The sequence below is a fragment of the Vidua macroura genome, chromosome 10, assembly GCF_024509145.1.
Source record: "Vidua macroura isolate BioBank_ID:100142 chromosome 10, ASM2450914v1, whole genome shotgun sequence".
NCBI classification, from domain to species: Eukaryota; Metazoa; Chordata; class Aves; order Passeriformes; family Viduidae; genus Vidua; species Vidua macroura.
Genome location: NC_071580.1, coordinates 4,743,096 through 4,764,394, shown reverse-complemented (window position 1 = coordinate 4,764,394; position 21,299 = coordinate 4,743,096). Strand labels below are relative to the sequence as shown.

Sequence of the window (21,299 nt, the reverse complement as noted above, 5' to 3'; positions counted from 1 at the left end):
AAAACCCACTCAAAATTTACATCTGCTTCTTACAATGAAGCACAGGGTAGTACACAGGCCTGCTGGGAAAGGTATAGCGAGGTAAGCAAAGAATAGCAGATATCACACTGATATTCTCCATTTCTTTTCTTACTTCCATTTTTTTTCTCATCTCAGCGTTTTTAAAATCTTAAATCTCACCACATACTAGTGAGATGTCCGGAGAAGAGTGAGCACAAGTAAATCGTAAGACTGACTTCCTGCAAAGCCCTCAAATATGCAGCATTTATAGCCACTGTTTCAATTCCACTATTTTTACTTCAATGAACACACATGCAAACAAACACATTCAATTTAATGGTACACTTTAATTATTGTTTTTAATGTCTTTTCAGCGTAAAGGCAGATTTCTACATCCCAAGAAATACTCCGCACTCCCTAGTGCTACAGAAAACCATTTTCCCCATCTTGAAAGTATCTTTTTGACCCAGAGAGAGTTCATTTAAGCCAGCCAGTTTCTGACCTGCTGTGATCCATCGCCATTCACGATGTGAGGCATCATGGCCACCTCCCCGTTCAGCAACGGCGGCAGCTCCAGCGGGATTTGGTCGGTCATCATCATTGTGACGTACATTCATGGAGAACTTTCCACAACGGACTTCCTGCAAGAGAAAGCAGCAGTTAAAGACCCTGCAGAAACCCCGCTGCACTTCAGAAGGTCGTTCTGCCATTCAGGAACTTAAGCAGGAGCTTTTGTAACAAGAGGCATACGGGAGCTCCAGGCTCTGAATGGAGGTTTTAAGTGTTACATCAAGAGCATGGAAAGTCAAGTTTCCATGCAAGAATTCCAAAAACCAACTAGCCAGATCTCCACTCTATCCCACAGTTATAAACATCAGCCTTCACTGCTGAAATAGGCAGGTCCTCAGACACAGAGTTTTGCTCTTAAATCACCATCCTGCTTGGTGCCACAGCTCTTGGAACTGCGTCACCCGCACATGTAAGACGTTACAGCAATTTCACTCAACAGCCACACTTCAAAGCCAAACACCTTTATTTTCTTTCTAGGGCCCTGTAAACAGTGTGAACTGCCACCACAAAACAAAGACCAGACACCTGACTTCCACTTAATCACAACCCAAAAGGGGTTAAGGCTTCTGCTGGAGCAGGAGGGACAGCACATCCTCAATGTTCTGAACACCCCGTTCTAGGAAGGGTAACAGAAAATGATGACATCACGTAAGGATTTGTGAAAAATCACACATCACTTCCAGCACACCCTCCCCCTTTCACAGCTAACTGATGCGATACATGAGCATCAGTAAAACCAGGAGAAGCTGCCTTGTAAAAACAAGTCTTAATTCAGTGTTAAAGGTATCAACATGCTGGTTTATGGGGCAATAACACAGCTCTAGTGAATAAAATGGATGATCTCATCACATAGCTTATCTAAACTTCTGCACAACAACTCCTAAGCAACCTCACATGTCCAGTGCACCTCATGCCAGAGAAGCCCAATGTCATACTGAATAATTTCATATACATCCCAAACTCAAGTTAGAAAAAAAATATGCTGTGACTTAGGTGGCAGCTGGCACAAGGTGATCAGAGTACTCCAGAGTACAGAAAGGGGAATTTTTGGCAAAGAGCATGGGACACAAGTAGAGACCCATAAACCAGGAGTTTAATTCAGCTGCTCCAGAGGGGATGAAGGACTAAGCCAGTCTCACCAGGGTTGGAGCAAATACTGCTTCAAATGACTTTTTTTTTGGTTCAACAACTAAATTAGTTTAGTTTACACACAGTCTTCATTCTCATCATCCTCTTCCACAGCTCACTGCAATCCCATCACCTGCACAGCCTCACGATCAGAAACATCAGCCTGACCAAGAGCTGCTCCTCCAGCTCCTGAGGAGGAGCAGTTGTGTGATTTAGAAGTGATGGCAGTGCCCACACAGACTGAATCACATGTGTCCTATCTTTTCACTGTCATCAAACGGGCCCCTTCACATCTAAGCAGAACCAGAGACTGAAAGTACATTTGTTTTTCAGAAGATGTGCAAACCTGGCAAAGTGACCTCCAGCCACACAGCTCAAGACCAGCATTTTAACTCTGTACCAAATTTAGCACAACTCTCACAGCTCTTTCCACTGTTCTCATCTGTGAGAAAACACCACTTTTCTAATCATCACTTCACCAAGATATAAACAGAGGCAATGTGTTTCAATCCACCTTTAAATTAAATCCCTCCTTTTATCCAAGACTCAATTACAAGACAGAAGTTCTCCAGAAGCCTGAGACACAGTGGTTAGGATGGTACATCCTAAAGCTTTTGTTTCTCATTACATCACAGTTTCATATTTTAATTTTGAGAAACATCTGAGTCCAAGAACAATGTTCAGAGGTGCTGGGATTTGGGGGTGGAGGAAGAGGAGTGGGGCAGTGCGACTTCACTTTTGGGAGGTTCCGTTTGTTTACCAAGGAAGAAAAGAATATGTGAGGTTTTGAACCATTTCTTAACTGCTTGGGATTAAGAAAAGGACTGAAAGAGCCCAAAAATGAACACCAGAGAGCACATGAATGAACAGCTTTCAGGAAACAGACTGATTTAGTCAATAGCCAGCTGTACCTCCAACTATTCTGGCTATACATGCAGTTATTTATGCATCTATAGTTGTTGTCTGTGCAAATGTATATATTCACATTTAAAGTTTTTTTTGTAAAGAACAAAACAAGAACTATTTTAAACCCATATAAAACAAAACCCCAATCCCCAAACAAATGACACATTCATTTAGTCTGAATCCAAAAGCCAAGCTTTAACAGTTTAAACATCACACTGATACTATTTTCTTGAGAAAAAAAAAACATACTGTAGCTTGAAGCAACATATTTTCCAAGTAATATTTCCATTCCAGGCACAACAACGGATATGTTGACATTTATTTGCTACGTGTCATTATTTAAAGTGTTGCAGCTACATTCCTTTTGCTTTATTAATGGTTTGTCACTACAGCCGTGTCTACACTTGCCTCACTTGAAAGGAGAAAACAAAAAAAAAAAGGAAAACATAAATAAAAAGGGCTTCCTCTATTTGTCAGGTCTGGTACAACCCCACCAGAGATGATACCAGCAGCAGTACTGGCTACAAGGCACAGCCACTGGCAGGAATTTTTGGCCGTGTTTCACAAAGATGTACTCCAGGAAGAGTGAAGACATCTACTATGAGACTGGCAGACTTCACTGCAAAGCCAAACCCTTTGGAAACAGAGGCCTCATGCACTTTTTGAGCTTATTTGCTCATCCATCCTACTTAAAACAGATTTATTAGCTGTGCTTTCACACCCCTCCTATAGCCCAGTGGTCCTCCTCCCTCAGGGGATGCAAAGCTGATTAATACAAAGAAAGTGAGGTCTGAATACAGGTTGGTTTTTTTTTTCCCTGCAAATTGGGAACATCGATAGAAGAAAACACCAGACACGACTCAAAGAGCCAGGTCACATTCCAGGATATGAGAATTCTTCCTTAGCTAAAATATGAACTGCCAAATACTAACCCACAGCCTTTTTTTCAGGTACTAACTCAAATTTGGGGTTTTGTCTAGAAAGCTGACTATATTTAAATTTTAAAAAGATATTTCCTGTGCGTCTACATTCCCTAGGCTTGGCTGGGACAGGTCACAACAATGCCAACAAGGAGTGAGAGGCTGCATCTCCCTGTCTAGCTTCCTCCAGGAATATGGAAATCAGAGTTTTCCACTTTGGTGTAGAGCAAGGAAGAAACAGCCATCCAAGTTTGATGTCTCCGTCCCCAAACAAAACTTGCAAAGCTTTTGATGTCTGTAAGTTACTGTTGCAAACTTGATTTTCAATTCAGTATCTCACCCTTCTACTGATCCCTGAGATGACTCCATTTCCTTAAATTAATTCAATATGTGAATTAGTAATACATAAATTAGTTGCACATGGCACTAGAGAGAAAATTAAAACACACAGAAGAATGAAGCATAGCTATCTAAAACCCAATGTCCATGTATGGTCAAATAACATGACCCAACAGGTTACGTCAGTTTTCCTGAAATTCCAAAAGCAGTGGAACCACATCAAGATACCCAATTCTACTTTTCCTAGAAGGTTTCACCCATGCTTATTTATAGGGCTGGAAGCCAAGAACATTTTTCTTTCTGTGATTTTCTTCCTATCTTCTGTATTTTACACAGCCAAAGAACCTCTTCCAGCTATGGCAGACAAATGCAAAGAACCTGGCAGAAGCAAGAGGAGTTGTGAATATTGAGTCCTGTGACTGCTCTTTGCAAAGACTTGATTTTTATTTCCCTGCAGCAGACCATTAAAAGCTCCTGAACAAAGTGTTCTGCTTTTTTATCACAATCATCTGGAATTACAGAAGTTGTACTACAGCAAGGACAGAGAGTTTCAATACTAAGTACAGCCACATACCCAAGTTTATTTAATATACAACTAAAATTCAGTGCCAAACACACATTTTACTCCTCCAGTGCATATTTAGGGGTATTCTGCCTGAATAGAAGAGAACACACTGCAAAAAGAGTAAGAAGCTACCCCCCCTTCAATCCTAGCCTTGATTAAAAAAAAAATACTTGAGTTAATATACAGTTATAACTTAAAATGGAAGTATTTTCCTTTCCAGCCTAAAAAAAACAAAAACAAAACAACCTTTACCACTTCCCCATGACGAAGTTCACACACAAATGGCACACACACAGGGTTACACAGTCTAAAAGACTCCTTTCTACCACTGCTTTAATACATGTACTATAGGAACCCCTCTTCTACCATGCAGTATGGGCTGGGTGAGCTCCTCTTGCACAGAGGCTGTTGCACTGGTCAGAGAAATAACAGAGAAATAATCCAACCCAGCAGGAGCTTCCTTAGTACTTTACAACTGTGGGCCAAGCCAGTTGTGGTGTTATCAAATCCAAAGTCTGTTGCTAACTGCCCTGCTGACCAGCAGTCACAAGGCAACCCAGCCAGACATTTTCTCTGGCAGACCAGGTTCTGCAGTGAGGATGTCCAGAAATTGGCAGTCCTACGACCCAAAAAGAAAAGGATTTTTGATATCTGATCTGCATCCTCCAAACCACATCCTGACAGCATGGCCAGCCCAAGGCCTCCAGCATTGCCTGCACAGCTAATGTGAACACAGGAGGGTTCCCCATCCACTGCACCATCCCTCAAACACTTATGTTGTTATAACCAGGACAAGAGGCAGGAGGAATTGCTTAAAAGGGCTTTGCCAGGGTTAAAAAATATGTATGGAATCAGAGGTTCATGTCAGAGGGAGTCCCACCTGGCACACTGAGAGGTCAAGCACATCTTTAGAAACACATGCCCTGAAAACAGGGAAGACTCAAATATTTCTAGACAAAAACTCACTTTGGACAAGATATACAGTAAAACATAATGAGAATTAAAAAAAAAAAAATCAGTATTCACAGAAGCCATTATCTGCAGCATATCTTCTTCTTCTTCCATAAGGAGAAATAGCCCTGAAATTATTTGGTATTTTCCAGGACGTTATATGTGCAGTTGAAGAACCCTATCAAAGTCTGGCATGTCAAATCATGTTACTGCTGGTTATTATATAGTTGAAGAAATGGGTGGTTATCCAGAGTAATTTCAAATAACCTTTTGAATAAGAAAGAAAAATAACTAGGAAAAAAATTGCTAGTATGTACAAGGAGAACATGTATACACAGATTATTTGTATATCTGGAGAATATTTGTACACACATATTCCCAGGCACTAAGAATTTAATATGGGTCTACAACCCACTGGGAAGGCTCTGAATGAGGAATGCTCCTTCTGCACATTCCTGCTGATGCTGGAATTCATGTGCAAGAGATGAGAGAACTCACACACTGACCCATTTGCCTACTGTATTTTGTGTAGCAGACGTTGAAACTCAGGATTAATTAAAACATACATAACACAATTATATTTTTCACTGAAAAGCAGAGTGGTAAATATAGCTGCTTTCAAGAGACTCCTGCCATGGCTTGCCACTCCAATTCAAAGAGGAGTGGTAATAATTGTTCATGTAGAAAAGCCTCTTGAGACATGAGCAGTACCTGGAGGTATGTGCACAGATGGTTGGTCAAGGCACAAACAGTCTGGAATTTGTCTTGTCTGATGTGCCTTCATTAGTTTAGTTAAATCACATCCGTCTGAAGTGCCACTGAAACCTGAACACATTCTTTCTCTGTTTAATTACAAACACGGTAGATTAATTTGGAAGCATCCAAACAGCCAGGCTTCTTCATAACCATTTTGAAGAAACACATGCAATTCTAAAAATCTGTTCTGACAAAAGAAAACAGATTAGAGGGAACACATATACACAATCCACTGGTATTTTATGAAGAGGTAGTGAAATGCCTGCTGCTTGCTCTCTGTGCCATTTCACAGACACAAGGCCACAGTAGCTGGATCCTATCTCCATCAAGCTGAAAAGCATAAACATCCTCTCAAAACTTAACCACTGTCATTAATCAGTGGGTTTATTCCCCTCTAGTTTATTTTAAACAACAACACATTTCAATGTGCATGGTACATTCCATCTCTGAAGATGGAAATATCAGCAGTGTTCAATTCTACACAGGATCAAGTTAATACTGTTTCTCCCCCACACTGGTGTTAAGATTCCCAAGGCAGCAATCCAGAGGGTAATGATATGAAGATTTTCAGTAGTTTGCATTTATTTAGACCTAAAATTTGACCTCCTATTTTCCAGGCTTGAAACTCCGTTATCTTAAAGAACAACAAATTTGCGCTGTAACCAGCTACACAACCCTCATAGGAAATGTTTGTCATTCAGGAACAGAAAAACTATTAAAAATTGGTTCCTAGCTTAACCTTAGGAAGAAATGGAATAACCAAATAACTTCAAATATGCACCAGAAATGAGCATCAGGAATGGGGCTATCAGGTCAAACTGCATCATGCAGGAGGGTCTTATTTCACAAGGCAAGTACAACTAATCAGAGATAATAGCTCTGATGAAATAACTGGAATAAAGCAACCTGGCACACAAAGGAGTCTTTTACCAAAGGAAAACCTCACCCCACTAGGGGTTTTTCCCCTTGGTTTTCCAGAGGGAAATCTTGTGAAAACTCGTGTAGGGAAATCGAGCTTGCCCTCCTCCCACCACCACCCATGCCTGGGGTGTGCAGTGCCTGAAGGCCATCAGATTCATGTGCAAACCCACTGTAACTAGATTTAAGGGAATAAAATACACCACAGGTGAAACAGACCTTCAAAATTTTTATTAGGCTTATATTAGCTAAGGCTGAGCAGAAAGCCACAGGCAGACAAGCTAATCCAATGGTTCCACAGCATTCTCACTTCTGCAAATAATATTAGAGCAGCAAATTCATCTGCTGCTCAAAAATCAATTCCAAAACATGCAAACACACCACAGCTACAGCCTGCACTGCTGGCAGAAGAGCAGGCTGCAGAGACAACTTGTATACAACTCACTCTCACCATGTGGGTTTTTCTGTGCTGCTGTCTTCAATCTGAAAATTAAGTTTGTCATTTTTGCTATTTATATTCCTTTCCTTCTTTGTTCTCACACCTTTCTTTCCTCACCTTCCTCCATATTAATCACAACGGATAAAGGGACTCACAAGGGATGTAGCTGCAAAAATAGAGAAGTTTTCAAGCACACTATTCTCACACTATTTCACAGTAATTCTTCTAAGCAGCCATAGGCTGAGTTTAACTCTTCTTGCACAATAGTTGCCAATTACTTTTTTCCTATGATTTTTAGTGTTGTTTTTGGCACAGCTTGGCTTTAAAATAGCAACTACTTCAAACTTTTTTCTCTTTTCAAGGGAAATTAAGTTATGCACTTCCAAAAATACAAGCAGCAATTAACATTTCAAACTAATTTGTTGCTGCTTGTCCACCCTCAGAGACATTTGAGTTAAGAGAGTTCTGGGTGCTGTTTAATTGCCAGCTGTACAACACACTCTCCCCCAACTGCTTTCAGCATCTCTGTGCTTTTCTAGAAGATCACAAGTCAGGAGTAGACCTATTATATAATTAAGAAGAAATTCTTCCCTGTGAGGGTGGTGAGGCCCTGGCACAGGGTGCCCAGAGAAGCTGTGGTTGCCCAGTCCCTGGAAATGTCCAAGGCCAGGCTGGACAGGGCTTGGAACAACCTGGGATAGTGAAAGGTGTCCCTGCCCATGGAAGATTCCTTCCAACCCAAACCACTCTTGTGATTATCTGATGACATCTGCCTCTCCACAGGTCAGCAGGAAAGCACAGAGCTCTTCCAGCTGTGGTGTCCCATTGCCAGGGCAAGGAGAGGAGGATGGCAGTGGCCCAATAACCCTCCCTCCAGAAACTGGAGCACCCAATTTGGAGCACCCAGCACACAAATTGGTCCCCTAAGTGCAGAAAGCCTATCTACACAGCAGAGACAAACTGATCACCCTTTTCGGTTTCTTTGCACTCTGTACTGCCTCTGATTACAAAAGCAATTTGCAAGTAAAATTCACACGGTCCAGCAAGATCTTCAGTAAGTTTAAACACAAGTGGAATAACCTTCTATTTGCTTGAAGCAATTTATGTGAGGAGGAAAAACTCCCTCCAGTCCAGATTTACACCTGTCTACAAACTGGGCCCTGATCCTGCAAACATTTCCATAGAATACATCTTTACACTCTCATGATACTTTTATTAAGCACTGAACTCCCCCAGATCAGGGCTGCAAGCCCAAGAACGTGCCCAGGGACACGGCAGAACCTCTATGCAAAGAGACCTTCTTGCACAAAGGTGAAAGTCAGATAAGGCACAGGTATGCTTCATCTATTTGCTTTCTTCCTCCATTTAATAGCCAAAGTATTAATCATGGTTACAGGTTGATAAGCACAGCATTTGTCGATAAATACCCTCCCCTTCAACTCTGCTCTCTCAAATAATAATCTCTCTGCAATAATACCACAAAGACCTTGGTTATCTCTCCCAGAGTTCCTGAGCAATGGGGAATCTACTGGAATCAATGAGGTGGGGATTTTTTTTTTTTTTTTTTTTTTTGCTCCTAATTAAACTACTAAGCAGGGAAAAAAAAAAAAAAAAAAAAAAAAAAAAAGGCTATCTACCATATCAATCTGCAGCTCCTGAAAAGCCTGCATACCAAATCCCATTTCCAACAAGGTCTCAGCACACCTTTGTGCAACACAAACTCCGCTGCTGTCGCCATTCCCCGCTAACCTGACTCCGGGCTGACAAAGTGGCTCATTGTGTTCTTGTGGGAAAGAGCTCCGCAGAGATCTCCCATTCCGCCCTGGGATTCAGGAGCGGGCATTCACACGGGGCAGCTGCTGCCAGGGAGCACCTCTGCATGGCTGCCCGAGAGGGTTCTCATGGAGGAGGAAAGTTGAGCCTGTCATTATCATCGTGCTCACAAAATCCAAGTGCTCAAACCACATTAGTACCAAGAAAAGCAACCCAAGACCCACCACCCAAACTCCACCACTCCATCACTTTCCAGCATCATCAAGACAAAAAGTTTTATTACACCGTCCCTCACTTTCACAGAGCATTTTTCAGAATTTCTTTACTTTTCTGAACTGCTTCATGAAAATGAAGACAATATGCCACCTATGAAGGCTTCTCCTAATTGGAGATAGACAGGAATTTACATTGAACAAAGACCTGAAACTCACCAGCAAAAAAGAAACCACACACACCAAGTCAAGTCATTGTTCCATTTTTGACTGAGTAATTTTGGTATCCAGGACCTTACAGGAAAGAAGCCTCTCCCATTCCGGGTATCAGATTTTTATCTCCAATTATAATAAACCATCAATGAATGAAAAAAACCCTAAATCTCTAAATGCAGAGTACTGGGGGGGGGGGGGGGGGGGGTGTGTGCTTTCTTTAGAGCGGGAAGACAAAGGGTCTCAATTTAGACAGAAAATACTGGGCTGAATGTGCCACCTGCTGCAGCTAGAAAGCTCAGGTCATTGATTAAATGGTTCAAAAGGGAAAATCTTTGGGGTTTGCTACCTGTCTGAAGTGGGGCCCAGTTTGTAACACAGACTGAAGGAGAAACAAAGTTCTGTTTATACACCAAGGACAATCCATGGGGTCAGCCACCACCCAGGTGGTCTGTATCCACTTTAATTCTGAATCCTCACCCTTCTAAGCTCATTCCCATACCCTGCCAAATCATTCAGGCAATGGAAAGATGAAAATTATTCTCAATAAATTATATTGGTCTTTGATAATAATAAATACAGTTAAATACTGAACAGCTTGTTGTATGAATTGGGAAACCAACAGCACTTAAAAACTACACCAAACCCAGAAGTGTTGGTTGAAAGGCAGGCTCAAGGCATGGTGCCAGCAGGACAGATGCTCTTCCCAGCCTGGGTGAAGTCAAAAGACAGCAGCCCCAATCCTACCAGTTACAGGAGTTTCTCATTAATAAGTTACAAGTCTTTGTTAATTAAAGCTTCCTAATATTTCAACTACTGACTTTGATTCCAGAGCTTTCAGGTATGAGTAGTATTATTAAGGGGCTTCAAAGAAAGCTGTGTAAAGTCAACATATCTATACATACAAGCCAATAATAAGAATCAGGATGAGCTAAATAAAGGAAAGTAAATTTCTGCCAAGTGAATTTTTTTTTTTTTTAATGCTAACTTTGTATTTAATCATAAAGGGGACAGTCATGCTTCTTTATATTTCCCTATTGATACAAGCATACCCAGCTCCAATGAAGCTAATTAAACCCTTGAAGCTCAAGTGAACTTTCCAAATCCTTTAGATGACAAAATTCCAGTCAAGCAAAAAAACTTAAATAGACAAGCAGCAGAGAGCAAACTAACTTTCAAGCTTCACGCTACATGTACCTGAAGTTTCATTTGCCCTTGTTACACTTAGAGAAATTAATTTCTATAACCACTTACCAAACTTCAGAAGTGCAGAAGTCTAGAGTTTATTCAAATACAGGTAAGAAGTCCACAGAAAGGAAAAATCAGAGGTTGGAAAAGACCATTAAGACCACTGGGTTCAGCTTCTAACTGAGCACTTCCATTTCTACCACTAAACCATGTCCTTACGTGCCATATTTACATATATTTTCAGTACCTACAGGGCTGGTGTCTCCACTTCCCTGGGCAGCCTGTTCCAAGTTGTTCTCTGTAGAAGTTGGTCTTAACTAAGCATCAGTGGGATTTTGTCATGAGGAAAAAAAATAAGTTTGTGACTTTATTAAGACAGATGCACTTTTATTACTGCTCTGTGAGATACCAGAGCTTGTCCTTCCCTCTCCCTGGCTCTGTAACAGCATCTCCAGTCCCACGGATACACCACACTATTCCAACTTCATCTGTTTCCCAGGCTGGCATAAACAACCTGTTTGCCACTTTACAATATTGGGTAGAATCTATTGTACAAGCTCAGAGCAGACTAGCAGCAACAAACTCATCATTAACAAAGCAGAGCTTATCTTTGAGTCTTGTTACACAAAATCTTTAGCAATAACCACTCACAAGATTACAGCTTTATGGGAAGACAATTTTTAAAAGCCCCTACCGTGTTCTCTAATAAATTTTTTATTTATAATTCTAGCTAGAATTCAAAAATTAAAGTATTTCAGAGAGGCACAGAAAAAAATTTGTCTTGCATCCTAAAATATGTAAACCTGAATTTCAAGACATGAGCTTGGTTAGCATATAGGAGCGGGGAAAATTACCTTAAACAGCAAGCAGTTTTGGGGGGTTAGAGAAAAAATACAAATATACAGTTCACCCACAGAATTTCAATAAACAGGTGAGAATAAAATATGCAAGTCCTTCAAATATAAGAAAACCCATCTCATAACTCAACTGGAAGAAAGCCAAGTGATAAAACACAAACTACAAGAAAGACTAATTCTCTGGAGGTTTTTTTGTACAGTATCTTTCATAAATATAAATCACTTTACCACCACATGCCCTGACAGCCTTTGTATTTTCCTGGACATGGATCTCACTTTGCCTACTGCAAGAAAAATTCATAGAAATCCTGATGGAGTAAAGAATGTTACACTGAGTCGAGGTCAAATATAGTATATATGCGGATAAATAAATCTGAAAAATTCAATGTGGCTTGACAGCAGCTTTTCTTTGACAGTGGAGGCAGAAACATCAGAATATCAGCAAATGCAGGAGTTTGCCTGCAGGGTTCTGACCACGTTAGCACAAGACTTGAGCAAGAAAAAAAGCTTTCCCAGTCAAATTTAGTTGTGCTCAATTTTACCTGAATGATATAACTGGCATATGACCCGACAAGATTTTACTCCCAGGGGAGCTCTATCGTGGCATATTCAGTTTGTGTGAATAAACTGGAACACCCAGGTGTTATCACCGAAAGTATGGCACAATCTCAATTCTTTAATATTTACATTCTGACCCAGTTCAGTCACATTTTGGCAGCACAGAGCCCACACAGATACCCACCTTAACAATACAGTCCACAGTTAATCAGTGGCAAACACCTACCCATTAGCACCAGTTGTTCTCCCAGCTAAAGGCTTCACAGGTCCCAGAGATTCAAGCTGATTGCATTTGTTCCCCAGTTTATAAGGGGAGGACACTTTGTCATCATTTGACATGTCACTATCTGGTTTAAAACATTAGGTAAAACTGGTATTATTCTCTACCTAAACCATGGCATATTACTCTTGGGCCAGGGGAGGAAGATGACATGTCTATGTAACAATTTTTATAAAGATTCCCAAAAGTAATAGACCCGCGTAGAAAAACAACATGCACTCCTCCCACTCTCTCTCTCTCATGTGAACATATTCCTCCTCCCATTTCTCTCTCTAGTCCCTAATCATACCTCCAGGTTGGTACAGAAAAGCAGTCTGGGTGTTCAGGGGAGGTTTCACCTGCTGGTGAGAACATGAGCAGTGGTGCATGCTGCAGAGAAACCCCACAATACCAACCACCTCTTCAGCACCTCATCCTCCTCCCTCTGCTCACTAAGGAAATTCCCTCATCCTTCATGAATTTGGGCTATTTTTTTTCCATCACCCCAGATGAAACTTCAACCGTATGATTTTTATCTAATCTTGCTCTGTGTTCCCAGGTGTTGCTGCATCAAGCCCTGCTATGAATAATCTAAATCACAGATTGCCCCTCACCTCACCATCCCACAGGTGCCAGAGATACCCTACAGCTCACAGAGCCTGCTAGAGCACAACACATCCAAGTCAGTGCTACAGCTCTGCAGAAAGTCATCATTGTGTACCACAGTTTTAAATACTCAGAAGTTAGTACTGCGAAATTCAGCACAACTACCAGCTGCTTTACCCTCAGCATCTTCTCTGTTCAAGGAAGTGCAGGACAAGATCTATTGTTTCCATCAACTTGGTACAACTTTTGTCTTTAAATCTGAAGCTGAAGAGATGCTCCGATTTCCCCTCTTCTCATGGATATACATTAGTGGTATAGAAATCTCAAAAGAGTACTTGGTCTGAACTAACAGATGAGCTACTCATATTCATCTAAACTGAGCAGATTATAACATGTTTATTATTAAGAACATGTCAAGGTACATTAGTCTTTAAGGTTTTTTTTGAACACTTCTTGAATTGATCAAATTAAGCAAAGTCACTCTGTTACTAGTAATTTACTTCTTATGACAAACAGTAGTGGGTTGAATCTCCTACCTGTAGATACTGTACTTAGGCTAATAATTAACAAAGAAAAAGCAGTTGTACAGTCCCTGACTGCATTCTACTTACAGCATTAATACTGAAGCATCATTGAGGTTTTAAAAGGATTAAGAATTCCTGAAGATTAACAGAAAGCTGATTTCAAAAAATGCAGCAATGTGGAGGTATCTAACATCACAGATACTCAGCTGATGAGCCAGTAGGATTTTTAGACCAGCTAACAGACTGGAATTTCACTCTCAGAAGTCACCATTCCCTCTAGGAAGAATCAGTATAGGAAATGTAGTGCAGTAAAACATTATACACCAGCTGTCAGACCTGAAACTGATACTGTAACAGGGATCTACATTTGTCATCAAGTTACTCGGTCACTGGCAAATAGTAATGTGGAACTACAGCAAGGGAGCTCCCCATCCCAAACAGAAATACCTATGCCAGACAAAGGATGAAGTCTTTATTTTAGGCACTTATGTTAAAATCAGTATAGCACGTAGTCAAACACAAGGTAGAGGTCACAAAGATTTTTTAAAGCATGAATTCAAGAAACCTAATCAGAGGCAAGAAGATAGGAACATGCAGAACAGGTGCACAGAATTCACAGCTGGTTCCAAACTCCAGTATCTCAAGACATGCCAGTGGAACCAAAACAAGGTGGGTTCTGCTCAGTCCAACAGTGTCAGGTCACCCTCCATCAATACAATAAATCTGGTAACTACTTCTGCAGCTTCCCTTGGCAATTTTATCTCCTGTGGGCCCCATTCAGGGTCCTGCTCTTCCCATATCTAATCACAGCAGTTTGCTATCACCTCGTAAGTCATGAGGTACGTACACATACACACATATATACACCTTCATCTACATAACGGGTATAAATACTTCCATTTATCCTAAGACCCTTGGAATGCTTTAAGCCATGCTCGGAAATAAGCAAGTTCAAAGAACTACTAAAGTGGTCGAGAAAAATCTCAAATTCTCCCTCTCTTTTCTCCTGGATTTAACCTGCTACCAAATCCTGTGGGGGCTGACAGCGTGTCCTTGAGCTCTGACTCCCAGCACGCCCGCATGCCAGAGCCTTACACACGTTCCAGGGAGCACAGCTCCTGCCACTGGCACATACCAAAGATTCCAGATCATTTTTGCATCACGACTAAAACGTTCTCATCAATCTGGATTTCTGTTATAACACGTTACTCTGGCTCAAAAAGTGCAACCTCAGCGTGGTGTAAGTTCAGTGTTCTTCCACTAAACCTTCTCTTGGGTGCTGGGGGTGCAGGGAGAATGCATTAAATTTAACACACACCATAATCCTCATGTTTCCAAAACCAAATTCCAGCTATAAACCTTAAGAATGCCACACACCTACCAAATTCTTTTCTCTTTTTATTAGCACGGGGAAGATAGGAACAGGGTACTTCACTAATGCCTCACCTCTTTATTACACTGCCTTCCTGCCACATATTTTACTGAATTGCCAAATACACGTTGCTAAGTTTGAGAAACTTACAGGAAAATGAATCCTTTATGAAAATACTCGTTGCTAGAAACACAAACAGGAAAACAGACGGTAAACAATAAATTCTCATTGTATTTAACAGCCGAAGGTCTTTGTTCACAACAGCTACCCCAGAACACGCAGCCACATTCATGGGATTGAGTGAATTCTATCTGAAGTTTACAGAAGGAAGCATATACAAACAGCCTCACAAAGGTATTTTCCTAGCAGGAAGCCACAAGCACTTCTCTGCTGCTCCGGCGGCAGCGGCCACGCCGTCAATGGAGGAGCCGTGGCAGCAGTGCTAAGCACACTTTGCTTTCACTATGGGATTAACCATATCACAAATCACCAATTAAATCCTGCTTTACGATTTAGGCTTTAATTCATTAACAAACGCAAAGGCAAAACATGCAACGGAGCCTGGTGGAAGGCAGTCGGGAGAGCTTTGCTCTGGCTATCCCTATCCTGAGGCTCAGCCCTCTTTGGGATGAAATACCATTTTAATCAACAGTGTTCAAAAGTCTCATTTTTATTAGAAACTAGTGGTTAATTGCTTTACATTGCAATAAATACAAATCACTGAATATTCAATGTACTACTGGGCATGCTGGTGGTTTACCGCTATGTAAGGGATGTGTGTTTTTCTGTTATCCAAAGCTTATCTCTTCACTTAGGGTGGGAAAATTAGGAGCTCATCTTCTGCAATATACACGTTTCCCTCCCCCATTTCCATTTTGTGGATTTTCTGGCAATAATATTGTTGAAAAATATATTCTTGAGGACAGGAAATAGCCTGAGCAAAGGATATCCAGCTTCATGACACTTAAAACGTTGCGCATTCCTCCCGATCTGTCACTGCACAGGCCAGCTGCTGGCATGCAAGAGCATGTGCAACGCCTTGGGGTGGCCAGGAAGGGCCTCCCCCTGCATATTCCCCCCAGAATTCCAGCATCACAGCTTTGGATAAACCGGCTCCTTCAGATTTCTTCAAGATTTCCCTTTTCTGTGTACTCAACCCCAGCCACCTTCATGGTCCAAAGAGACGTGATGCAACACAGCTTTCCAAGCACCACTGGCTATCAGGAGCACATCCTCCCCAAGGTCTCCTGATAAGGTGCTTTAAAGTATACCCACAACCCTCATCTTAATGGCCTAATCTGATGTGGGTGGCTTGCCCTTTCAGAGATCCCTTCATTTAATTTCCTCAACAACTGCACTCCACAAAAGCAAACATCCTGTCCCACTTCCAGAGCCCGATCCCAGTTGTGGCAGGCAGCTGCCAGCGGCACAGGCACGAGGAGAGCTGGGACAAGCAGCACAGATCCAGTTCATGCTGGGGAGCTCCACCAGCTGTCCTGTTACAGAGCCAGTTCACCCACTGGAATGGGTCAGAAGTTACAGTAATGGACAGTTTGTTGTAAAATAAAGTTGAACAGCTTTTCAAGCATCCCAGCCCTAAACTGGCATCCCCATGAGACCAGCTAGGGGCCGAACAAACACAGTGTTAATTGGATTTCTGTGAGTAATAGCAACTGTACAGAAATCTCAAACTTTTAATGAATTACACAATATAGATACTGGGGATAGTCACACCATCACCTGCTGAGCAACTCTTCCCTGCCTGACCAGCTGCAAGTGCCATGAAACAATATCAAAGTTGATGATTTTCACAGTTTTCACAGTACTCAGTAGCTGACATTTCATAACCAAAGGCAGACAAATCTTTACAATCACGTCCACAAAAATCAGGATTCAATCCCTTTAAGGCACTCTGACACTTCAGTAGCTTTCTGTCTCTTCCTATGAGGAGAACAGGCAACATCCAAAGCTAAATGCAAAGGAGCAGCTGAGGTAGAGCCAAGGCTGCCACCTCTGGAATGAGGGCACCTGTTCCAGAGGGAAAAAAAAAGAAAGCATTTCAAGAAATAAAAGCACAAATTCTGACAGCACAAAACTGCAGCCATGACATTTGGACCTTTCTAAAATACATTCCTCTAAAGGTTTTTAAGTGCCACTTATTCTTTTAATAGGCATCCAAATCTAGCCTCAGTAATAAAACATGCTTACTCTTTACATCTTCCCTAGTCCCTATTAAAATATCTTTTCTTTACAAGCACACCAAATCACTGTGGTTTTACTGGAGACAACGAGGGGCTAATGCTCCTGTAGAAGACCTCAAAACCAGCTACCATTTTTAGTATGCCAAAAATGATGGAACTTCTTGGAGTGTTCTAATACAGCCTTAGCCAAAGGATATTCTCGTTCCAATTAATTACACTTACAATATCTGACAAGCTCACGGGTAGAGGAGATCCATTCCAAGGGAAGGTGCCTGTGCACTGGCCCTGGTGTCAGCACATGGACATGGAGATACTGACTCTCCTAATTCTGTCTTAGGGCAATGCTCAACCCCACACCCAGTGACCACCACGACATCCAGCACCGCTGCCCACTAAGGACACCAACCTTGACACAGATGTAACTATATTCAAGGGAACTTGATTAACTGAGACCAATTATAAACATACAGTTAAATTCTTACACAGCTACGTGGGATAGAAGAGAGAAATCATGACTCTCACAAGAGATACCACCTGCACCTCCTCTCGTGGCAGAGCACACCTAAAGATATTTACTCAACTATGGCCACAGTTTTCATAAGAGCAAGTATTTCCTTTGAAAAGCAGTTCCACACAGAGAAATATGTTTGTTGTCTGAACACCACATGCTTGGACACACTCAGGCTTCAGTCAGCACTGCAGCAACAAAAGTTTAATTGTAATGTTTCTCATTTCTGTTGGCTTCCCCTTGTTAGCTGGCACAGGTTAGAGCCTACTCGGTGCCTCACATCAATAACTGATGTTCAAAGTAAAATGCAAAAAAAGGACATCTTGATCTGCTCACAAGCACAGAGCAAGCACTTTATAATAAAATCATGTTTATTCCGGAACACTCAGTGCCTCGGGGAAACTTGATTCTAGAAATACTGTGCTCAAGTATTTTATAGTCCCAGCAATGCCCACAATCAAAATTTACTCCCAGCCAGCAGAGAGCATCACAACTGCCCTTCCACCTCATGACAGTTCCCAGGTGAAGCTTGCTGGTTTCTCCAGGCATAACGCACAGTGTTGGATTCACGACACCTTTGGGTCTCTGCTCTGAGATCACCTTCCTATCCCACCACCAACCCTCCAAACTTCACCAAACTAATGGGTCTGAACATTTAAGAGCTGAAATCAAGACATTTCCAAGGGCAAGTAGCTACATTAGACACTGCCAACAAGCTCTGACTAGACTGCAGGAGCAAAGAAGAGATTTTGGAGAGCACAGTGTCTGCTCTGACACATCTGCCCACGGGGCACAAAAAGAAGAGAGCCAACAATGTAAGCAGAGAAATCTTTGTCCTTAGGTGACACTGAGGCAATCTACACATGCCAAAATTGTTGTGCAATTAGTATATTCTTAATTCTGTACCCTTAGAGAAGTGTACTTAATCAAATGAAAACAACGTAATGCAAAATAAAGCAACCCAAGTAACTAATTCGCTAAAAGATGTAGAAAGGAAGCAAAATGAAGTGTCTAATTATACATCTTCAGTTCAAGTGTACAACACACTACAGACCTATTAAAAAAACTATACCTCTTGCTAATTTAATCTAAACAATCCAACTAAACACCACTGCTGAATAAAACTGAAGAGAAAAAGTTAGGAAAGTAACAAAATGGTTAAAGTTTTTCCAGTGATTTCCACTGAAATCTTTTTACTCCATTGAAGTTAAATGACAAACTTGAACTGAATGCACAAGATTCAAAGCCTCCTTCAAGACAACTTCATGCAACACAATTCATTTGAAGACATTATATCAAAAAACGAGGCTTTTTGAGGTTTTTCTCCAATATCCACAGAAATTGTATACACTCCTGTCTACTCAGCATTTATTCTCACAGCAGCATTTCAATCGCCAAAGTCATTAAGCCTCTTGAGAAATTGGATAGGTAATAATTCATCAGGGGATAATTTCTCCCAAAAAACTTCGTCCCCATTACTGCATTTCTTTGCCACTCAAACACGCTCCAACACTGTCATGAATGTACAATCTAAGCACGAGCCATCGAAGCTGATCAGATCACTGACAACTTTAACAGCTCGAAAACTTCAGTGTTTTAGGAATAAATATCTTGAAAACAATGAAGCTCTGCTGATATGCATCAGAGAAAAAGGCCACCTACATGCTTGTCAAATTCCCATTTTTGTTCTAACCTGAACAACCACTACAGAAAACAAGCATCTGTAGGAAGGTGAGGGAAACAAAAAAGGTAATGGAGCATTTCAGAGGATATAAAATCCAAATTCAGTTCCACAGACACTAAATGCCAAATACAATGAACATTTCTGAAGTTTGTTTATGATAAGCTGGCTTTAGTTGTTTTCTTTTTAATTATATGTCACCATCACTACTTCAGTAACAATACCCAGCATCCCAAATCCTTCCAGGTGTCCTGGAAATAGCACCAGCACATTCTGCAGAGAAATGTTGTAGCATTTTAAAATACAATGGAAACATGTCCTTCCTCATAAAATCAAAGCAACTGTTATTAAAAAATAAGGAATTTTCAGTACAGAATACCAAGTTGAATAAAATTCAGTTCTTGAGTAGGAATGCATGAATTTAATTGAATCAGATGCACTCGAGGCTCTTTCTCATTAGGAATAAAACAGATTAAATGTCAGTATTTGCCAAGGTATTATCAACTGTTTCATGAAAATTAATAAAAGTAAAAAGATTGGGCTTTTTTTGAGTTGTCTTACAGAGTTGTCAATTTAAAGAGATTTTAAGGAAGACTTTAGAAAACCATTTTTAGAAATACTCAAAAAGCCTTAAGCTGCACTCAACATGCAAGTTCCCATCAAGCCACATTAACAGTCCTCTAAAAAACAGAATTAACCAAAAAGATGCTTGGAATTCCTTCTGCATTACACAGACCTTCCCATCTGCAGTCTGGCATCCCAGCTCTCTCTCATGCCTACACTGAAATCCTTCAGCCAGCCTTGGGCAGACAAAGCCCAGGCCCCCAGGATGTGACAAGGAACAACAGTGAGGGCACAGCAGCCCCGGTGCAGATGACCCTGTGTACCCCAGCTGAGCCCACTGCTGGAAGGGCAGACTCCACACACACAGAGAGAGAGGGAAGCATGACCCTGAGCTACATTCTCGGGTGGAAAAACCAAACAGATCTCATTAATTGCTGCTCTGGATCTCAGCACGCTTTTTTTTTTTTTTTTTTTGGATGCATCCCAGTAGCTGAGATTTCCAACCAGCATATTAAAGGATATGTTAATAATCCAGTAGTTCTTTCCACCACCTGGAATCCAAGACACACCTCTAAGGTACCTGTTACCTTTCTATTATCCATTCATACCTTGGTATTTCAGCATTAGAGTTGTGCCTGCACTTCAAAGCTTGCTATCCCTTCCCCCATAAGGACAGGACTAAAAGATCCATGGACAAGCACTTCAAGTCAAACACACACCCTTTGCTATTTCAGGCTCTAACATAAGCAGATTACAGCTCAGCTGTGTCCTGTCTGAACTTTTGTTTCCCTCTTGCCAATGCTGCACTAATTATCCCTGAGAAAAGCCAGACTTTAATTAACAAGCAGTGACCAACTTATTTATAAACTCTTTCTTCCTATCCAAGCTCTGCCTCTAAGTAGCTATTAAACACCAAGTTTTAGCAGTGAGTAATTAGGAGATATTCTTACCACAGAGTTAATGCAGAATTCAAACAAAGCAGGAGATGTGGGTCATGGGGGCTGCCAGGGATGCCCTGTCCATGGGAGAAGCCAAGATGAGCCCCTGCCCCTGGCAGAGCCTTTTCACAGAGCCAGGCTCCAGGTGCTCTTGCTGCACACGCTGCTGCAGCCAGGCTGCGTGGCTGCTACCCAGTGCAACCTGCTTTGCAGTGAGCAAGTATGAAAAAACACAGATCTCTGCCTCAAGCTGAGATCTTCCCCTGTGAGAGGGGAAAGGGAAGATCTTTCTTGATGCCCTTTCATATAGGGAATGTACAAGCCCGTCTCTTCAAACATGAGAAAAAAGAGCA

The 21,299-nt window shown here is 41.4% G+C and overlaps 1 protein-coding gene and 1 long non-coding RNA gene across 4 annotated transcripts in view; one reads left to right on the top strand and one right to left on the bottom strand.

Annotated features, from left to right (window-relative positions):
- The window catches only part of FNDC3B (fibronectin type III domain containing 3B), a 185,861-nt gene that overhangs the window by 148,075 nt on the left and 16,487 nt on the right, over window positions 1-21,299 (bottom strand). For all 3 annotated transcript variants that reach the window (XM_053986414.1, XM_053986416.1, XM_053986415.1), the window contains exon 2: window positions 503-641. In XM_053986414.1, coding sequence (XP_053842389.1) covers window positions 503-613 — 111 coding nt within the window. In that variant the 5' untranslated portion in view covers window positions 614-641. The remainder of the gene's footprint in view (window positions 1-502; window positions 642-21,299) is intronic.
- On the top strand, window positions 768-4,328 carry LOC128812174 (uncharacterized). Its single transcript, XR_008438639.1, has 3 exons — window positions 768-979; window positions 3,642-3,821; window positions 4,200-4,328. It is a non-coding gene; the product is annotated as an uncharacterized LOC128812174 (long non-coding RNA).